General features: G+C 41.7%; 1 protein-coding gene across 2 annotated transcripts in view; it reads left to right on the forward strand.

Moving 5' to 3' along the window:
• The window catches only part of LOC141100195 (uncharacterized), a 29730-nt gene extending 23105 nt beyond the window's left edge, over positions 1–6625 (forward strand). For both annotated transcript variants that reach the window (XM_073588517.1, XM_073588518.1), the window contains 5 exons: positions 1703–1852; positions 2022–2085; positions 4021–4160; positions 4588–4702; positions 5020–6625. In XM_073588517.1, the coding sequence (XP_073444618.1) occupies positions 1703–1852; positions 2022–2085; positions 4021–4160; positions 4588–4702; positions 5020–5942 (1392 nt within the window). In that variant the 3' untranslated portion in view covers positions 5943–6625. The remainder of the gene's footprint in view (positions 1–1702; positions 1853–2021; positions 2086–4020; positions 4161–4587; positions 4703–5019) is intronic.
• The last annotated feature ends 1539 nt before the right edge of the window (positions 6626–8164 follow it).

Consider the following 8164-nt stretch of genomic DNA (forward strand, 5'->3'; position numbering starts at 1 on the left):
GGGTTGGGGAGAACCTAGTCAAAGTACATCAGCTGGGATAATAATTGCATTTATAGTGGAGAGGAGTCCATTGTTAGCTAGTTTGGAAGTGGGCAGTTTCAGAATGAATCCAAAAAGATTCCCAACCATAGTTATGTTGGGGCAAGTCTGGCACAAAATTAAACAGTGGAGGGGTGTAACGGAATTTACGCGGTATGTGTCAATTGGATTTGACCCTAGATTGGCAGAGCTCATGAGATTGCGGGAGTTTGGTCAATGGAGGCGTATCAGCATTTGGTTCGTGTCTCAGCTGTTTGGTGGTGGTCTTAAAACATTTGAAATGCTCAGGAATGAGTTTCCTTTGAGCCAGAAGATGTTTTTTTTCCAGTATCTGCAGTTGAGACATTCCCTAAATAGAATGAAGTGTCGCGGGTGGTTTTGCAGTCAGTCTGTTGAACCTCAGAGGAACATGGGGAGGTTTATCACCTTAATGTACAGGGGCCTGTTAGACACATTTTTACTGAGGCATCCGTTAATGCTGATTGAAAAGGAACACAAGTCTGCCATCCATTTTTCCGAGTCTCAGTGGGAGTCCATACTACAATATATCCCCAAGGTATGTGAGTGAGGCTAGGAGGGTGTCAGTTATACTTTTCGGGTAAGGATGTTAGTTCTTGTTAAAGAAAAATGTATTAATCTGCTTTAACTACCATGTAACTGTCCGGAGATTGTGTCAGACTGTGGCACAATCTGGATTTATGACTAAAGGTACTGTCATACTTAGCGATGCACCAGCGATCCCGACTAGCGATATGATGCGGTCAGGATAGCTGGTGCATCGCTAAGTGGTCGCTAGTGAGCTGCCACACAGGCAGATCACACCAGTGACATAGGGGTCGGGGGTCGCTACTTACCTGTCAGACGAGGCGATCCTGACGTCCGCCCGCCCGCGTCCACGCGTCGCTCGTCGGTGCCACAGGAAGCCCAGCAGGAAGCTGACGACGAGAAACGGCCCAGGACGTTCTCGCACGATCAGCGATAATCAGCGGGGGAGCCGGTCGGAGGTTAGTATCACAAATAGCGATATCGCTAGCAATATCGCTGTAACGTCACAAAACCAGTGACGTTATAGCGATATTGTTAGCGATATCGCTTAGTGTGACAGGCCCTTTAAAGGAAGTCTGTCACCCTTTTTTGGACTATGAGCTGCCAGCACTGACATCAGGGGTTTATCTACAGCATTCTGTAATGCTGTAGATAAGCCCCTGATGTAACCTGAAAGATATGAAAAGCAAGTTAGATTATACTCACCCGAGGGGGTGGCCCGGTCCGATGGGTGTCGCGGTCCGGTCCGACGCCTCCCATCTTCATACGATGCCGTCCTCTTTTTTTGCTGTCTGTTGTGGCTCCGGCGCAGGCGCACTGCTCTGCCCTGTTGAGGGCAGAGCAGAGTCATGCAGTGCGCAATGAGCTTCTGTTCGCTCAAAATAGCCTCCATACGTCCCAAGGTCAGTAAGTACTCATCAACCTGGACATATGGATACAATCAAGGTCGTGAAGGAGTTAACCCCATCCTCCCCCCATTACCATCTGTCAGGGAGCATTAGGAGACCTAATACACACTAGAGGGTCAGCTGTCAATTTGCTGAAATGTATAGATTTTTTTTCTTTTTCTTTAGGATTTGTTCAAGTCTAATAGCAGTGAATATTATTGTCTTGATAGAATTTCACAGCCATCAAGACAGAATCTGGAAGACTGAGCATTACCCAGGATCCCATCATGAAGCCTCTACCACATTCACTAAATGAAGATAAAAAAAATAAAAAGATCCTACAACTCACCAGCAAGATAATTCAGCTGCTGACTGTAGAGGTGAGCGCTGCTGGGAATACTAATACTTTGTACAGATGGATGATATATGTATCAATGTGTGTCAGGTTCCTATAAAATTCTTGCATAGAGCGGTGCATTTTGAGAGTAGTAGTTGTATAAAAGCTGAAGAGCCACATGATGAAGAGTCACTGTTTATGTTTCTGTTTAGGACCAGGAATATTTAGAAGTGTACAAGGATGTCATTAAGAATCACCAGACCCTCACATCACCCGGTAAGGGGAGGCTTTCATTGATCTTAAATAAAAAGGCTGTTTTTATATTGCACTTATCATTTGCTCACCACATATAAATGTTGCATTGAGTCACTGGTGGACATTTATTAACACCAGCATACTTTATGTAAGATGCACCATCCGTATATACTCATGTATAAGCCGACCCCCCCCCCCCCCCCAAATTTTGCCACAAAAACTGGGAAAACTTATTGACTCGCGTATAAGCCTAGGGTGGAAAATGAAATGCAGCAGCTACTGGTAAATTTCAAAAATAAAAATAGATACCAATAAAAGTAAAATTAATTGAGACACCAGTAGGTTAAATGTTTTTTAATATCCATATTGAATCAGGAGCTCCATACAGTTCATGATGGGCCCCATAAGATGCTCCATAAAAAATACACCCAATATAATGCTGCACAAAGGTTAATAATGCCCCCATAAGATGCTCCATAGAATATGCCCCATATGCTGCTCCATAGGTTATGGCCCCATAAGATGCTCCATAGATTATTTCCCCATAAAATTCTCCATAGATTATGCCCCAATAAGGTGCTCCATAGATTATGCCCAAATAAGATGCTCCATAGATTTTGCCCCTATATGCTGCTCCATAGATTATGCCGCCATATGCTGTGACCACTATGAAATCACAAATTATGTAAATATGGCGCGATTTGCTAATTTTTTGCACTAGTTTAATATTTTAATTGGATAGTTTTTATTTTTTTTGTTTTTTTTTTGTTTTTTTTTAAACCAGTTATTTTTATTTAGGTTTCAAAAGATTTTAAACAATAAACAGTGGATATCAATATACATGTAACAATTAACATATCTTGTAGTAATACAATCAAAGCCATTCCCCCCTCCCCCCCAATACTCCTTATGCCGGGTATACTTGAGTCTTAGCAATCATATCACCGCCATCCAGGCGGACCATATTTTTTCGAAAGTGCTTTCACCATGCCTTCGCCTCTAAATGCATTACCGTACGTGTCTGAGCAATAAATTCTCTCCTAGTGGGGGGTTCCGAATCCTTCCATTTTCCTGCTATTAGTTTGCGTGCAACATACAGCATCCTCGCTATTGCCACTTTGTAATGTTCTGAGACAGGTATCCCATCCACCTCCCCCAAAACACACAGCACTGGATTCCTGTCGAGCGTACATGCATAAGCTCTCTCAATTTTGTTGATAACGACCAGCCAGTATGCCCCCAGCCGCAGACACGACCATAACATATGTAACAGTCCGGCCTGGTCTGTGCCACATCTAGGGCAGCTAGAGTCTCCCCTCAAGCCCGCCTTGAATAGGACCAGCGGTGTTTTGTATGTTCTATGTATTACATATAATTGGGAGAGCCGTGCCTGCTCGCTTAGAGAGATCTTCGGGACATATTCAAGAATAGTCTCCCATTGTTCTGTTGTGAGGGTACCCACCTCCCTCTCCCATTTACTCTTTGCAGTGAGGTGACTGTCCCCCAGATAAGAGTGTAGTAGATCATGATATATGCTCGATATAACTCCCCTCGTCCCTCCCTTCATACACACAAAGTCTAGTACAATGTCGCCCTGAACCGTCATGGCTCCCAATCTACACTGTGCCCTCCAAGCATGTCGAAGCATATAGTATTGAAACCCCCATACCGAAGGCAAATCAAATTCCTCTCTCAATGTCTCAAAGGTCTTCAGGTCCGTTCCACTCTGCAGCTGGCACACATATCTTACTCCTTTCGCCTTCCAGTTTTTTTTTTCTTATGGAAATACCCCACTTCATTATATTTTCCACTTTCAAAAATGGAACATAACCAATAAAAAGTATTGCGTATTACACAATCCATATGACAATTTAAAAGTTGCATTTTTTATGTGGTTTTACATTAACTTCTAGTGTAAGTGCATGAATAAATGTCCACACTGTGTATTACTTATAGGAGGACCCAGCAAGAGACATCCAGGATCCGGCAAGGGGAATCCAGGATTCAGCAAGAGAATTCCACCTGAGCGATATCTTCGAGCTCATAATTCCCAGGCTTGTCCAGTAGAAAATCGCAGTGGACCACAAGATCATAAGGTAGATTTCCTACTAAGCCCACGTATCAGCCTTATTCATGAGAACTGATTCAAAAATTAAAGGGAATCTGCCAGCAGGGTTTCACACCCTATGTAACGCTTTCAAAGAAAAATAAGGCAATTCCTCTACATAATCAGTCACCCCTTCTCTTTTCCCCAGCACTGGGCAGAGAATAGAGATGGCATGACAGAGGCTTCCGAGCTGCAAATAGGTTTTCATTTACATATCAATTCATGCTGATTTCTCAGTAATGGAAAAACTGACTGCCTATGCAAAGGTTTTTCTGGACTTGACTTTGACAAAACTACATGCACATAAATAGTTTGGGGTGTGAAATTCTCCTGACGGATTCCCTCTGAAGGTGTTTTCGAACGCTTTGAGCCCATTTTACCCTAAAATTCAACTATTCCTTTTTTTAAATCTCTAGGAGGAAAGCCTAGGTGATTTCCAGATTGTTGTCATAGGTGATGATATTAAAAAGGAGAGTGATGACTTATGTGTGTATATTAAAGAGGAAGAAATTCCAACAGATATCAGCACAGGTATTTGCATTTAAATTATAAAAAAAAAAAAAAATCCCTTTTTCATTCTAGGTCTCTTCAGACATATCTTCTGCTGTTTTTAAGTACATATTCCTTAGGAAAAAACTTTCTCAGAGAGCAGTGCAGTCTTCGGTGAGAGGATATTGATTGTAGTCACTGTTTGTAGATTCTCCTGTCACTTTTTGCCATCAGAAAAAACACACCTTGTTTTCCCCTTAATTCTACCCACCCACTGCCTACTGCTTGGCACAAGTATGTAAAACTACAGTCTGTTTCTTTTAGTTGTTTAGTTATTAATAACTGTGCACTATCTACAGATGGACATGAAAGCAGACATTCTATGGAGGCGCATGTCATTTCGTCTCCTGAAATGGAGGATGATGAGGACGACGAAGACAACGATGATGATATCGCAGTTGAAACACCTGGAGGAAACCCCTTGCCTGTTAATATACACCCTGTATTTCATGGTACATCTTTATCATCTGATCCATCCAATCATGAGGAAGGCTTTCTTGACATGTCAGATTTCATTAAGGCATGTGCAGGAAATAATAGGTTTCCATATTCTGAATATATTAAGCATTTTAACCCAAATCCTGGTGTTTTAGGACTTCAGGGAACTCGTGTGACCAAGAAGCCTTTTACTTGTACAGAATGTGATAAGTGTTTTACGCATAACTCCTACCTTATCAAGCACATGCGAACTCACACAGGGGAGAAACCATTCCCTTGTGGAGAGTGTGGAAAATGTTTTACGGACAACTCTGGCCTTACTAAACACCAGAGAATCCACACAGGCGAGAGGCCGTACCAGTGTGCGGAATGTGGGAAGAGTTTTACATATAAGGCGGACCTTATTAAACATGAAAGAATTCACACCGGGGAAAAGCCCTTCCCGTGTCCCCAATGTGGCAAGTGTTTTACAGACAAGTCAGGCCTTGCCAAACATCAGAGAATTCACACAGGTGAGAGGCCATTCCAATGTGCCGAGTGCGGGAAATGTTTTGCTCGGAAATCTCATCTTGGGAAACACCAGATAATTCACACAGGAGAGAAGCCATTCCAGTGTCCTGAGTGTGGAAGATGTTTTGCACGCAAGTCTCATCTGGTCAACCATCAGATCATACACACAGGTGAAAAACCACATTTATGCACAGAGTGTGGGAAATGTTTTGCTCAGAGACCAGGCCTCATTATTCATCGAAGAACACATAGGAAGGTAACTCAGTTTTCATGAGCTGCATGAAAGACTGCAAATGCAACTGTGGATACAGTAATAAGACTACAAAGGAATACAAGAAAATGTCCATACATTTATGGGATGTTCACCAGAACTTTGCACTGGTATTAAAAAGCGATGACGCAATAGTCTGGTGTTAATAATGGAAAAATTCTGTCTACTAACCAGATATGGAGCTGCAGTGCCAGAACCGATTGCTCATATGTATAATAGATTCTGAATTCTAATATAGAGAACATTGTTCCATAGGCTCCCAACTAATGTATAACCTTATGGAATTTAAAAGGACCCAGAGACTCACTAGTGTTCATGTATAGCAAGATGCTGAAAGTTACTGACATTCACTTGTGTGAAATAATGATTGAAATGTAAGTACACCCTAGAACAATGCTCTTAGTATAAAACATTCAGAGCAGGATGGTATCTGAGAGTATAAAATCATCAGGTGATATGAAACCTCAGCAATAAGACATGTAGTTCTTTCAAAGACAAGTCCAGCAATATCTTTACGTGGCCACTCTGTGTTCCTCCATTACTGAGAAATTGGAATTTAGATTGATATGCTAGACTGAATTTGGTTGTCATTTCTGAAAACTCTACGGATTCCCAATCCTCATTATAGGGAGCGAAACAAACGGTTCAAAAGTGAACAGCTAAACAAAGCCTTTGGGCGAAATTCATCTCTTGTATTACTATTTTTTTTTTTTTTTTTTTTTTTGTCTTGTAGTTGTAAACGTTTTATTTTACACCAAATTCTTAAAAATGGCACAAAATGAAAAAATTATTTTCTTTTTTCTTTTTCCCCGCAATCTTTTTTTTTTTTTTTTTTTTTTTTTTTTTTTCGTGTGACTTAACGGCTGCCGATACGCATCGTAACGATGGTTATTAACGTGCCTTATTCTTCAGCTCTGCTTTTTAACAGAGCCGAGGAATAACTGTATAACACCGCCCTGTGGCCGAAATTCCAACAGGTGACGGTTGTACATGACAGCTGACACCCTGCGGTATCTGTCCCAGTCAATATTAAAACCGATCATAGCTAATTAACCCTTTAAATACTAGTGTGAATTCTAACAGCGGTATCTGAGGTTAAAACACCCCCTTTGGCAGGACCGAACCACGACCGATCGTTGACATGCTACTCTGAGATCTGATGACCCCAGGGTAAGGTGGCCTGTGAGATAGAATCATAGAATCGTAGAGTTGGAAGGGACCTCCTGGGCCATCTGGTCCAACCCCCTGCTCAAAGCAGGATTCGCTAAATCATCCCAGTCAGATGTCTGTCCAGCCTCTGTTTGAAGACTTCCATTGAAGGAGAACTCACCACTTCTCGTGGCAGCCTGTTCCACTCATTGATCACTCTAACTGTCAAAAAGTTTTTTCTAATATCTAATCTGTGTCTCCTCCCATTCAGTTTCATCCCATTGCTTCTAGTCTTTCCTTGTGCAAATGAGAATAAAGTTGATCCTTCTACAATGTGACAGCCCTTTAGATATTTGTAGACAGCTATTAAGTCTCCTCTCAGTCTTCTCTTTTGCAAACTAAACATTCCCAAATCCTGCAACCTTTCCTCATAAGACAGGGTTTGCAGACCGGTCACCATTCTGGTCGCTCTTTTCTGAACTTGCTCCAGTTTGTTGATGTCTTTTTTTAAAATGTGGTGCCCAAAACTGGACACAATATTCCAGATGAGGTCTGACCAAAGAGGAGTAGAGGGAAATAATGACTTCACGTGATCTAGACTGTATGCTTCTGTTAATACATCCTAGAATTGCATTTGCCTTTTTTGCTGCTGCATCACACTGTTGACTCATATTCAGTCTGTGATCTATTAGTATACCCAAGTCTTTTTCACATGTGCTGTCACTTAGCCCTATTCCTCCCATTCTATATATGTTTTTTCCATTTTTATTGCCCAGATGTAGTACTTTGCATTTCTCCCTGTTAAAAACCATTCTGTTAGTTGCTGCCCACTTCTCCAGTTTATTTAAATCTTTTTGAATCCTCTCTCTCTCTTCTCTAGTATTAGCTATCCCTCCTAGCTTTGTGTCATCAGCAAATTTAATCAGTTTACCCTCAATTCCTTCATCTAAATCGTTGATAAAGATGTTGAACAATACAGGGCCCAGGACAGAGCCCTGTGGTACCCCACTTGAGACATTCTTCCAACTGGATGTGCAGCCATTTACGACCACTCTTTGGGTCCGATCACTAAGCCA

The sequence above is a fragment of the Dendrobates tinctorius genome, unplaced genomic scaffold, assembly GCF_039654945.1.
Source record: "Dendrobates tinctorius isolate UK_male_01 unplaced genomic scaffold, ASM3965494v1 ptg000103l, whole genome shotgun sequence".
NCBI classification, from domain to species: domain Eukaryota; kingdom Metazoa; phylum Chordata; class Amphibia; order Anura; family Dendrobatidae; genus Dendrobates; species Dendrobates tinctorius.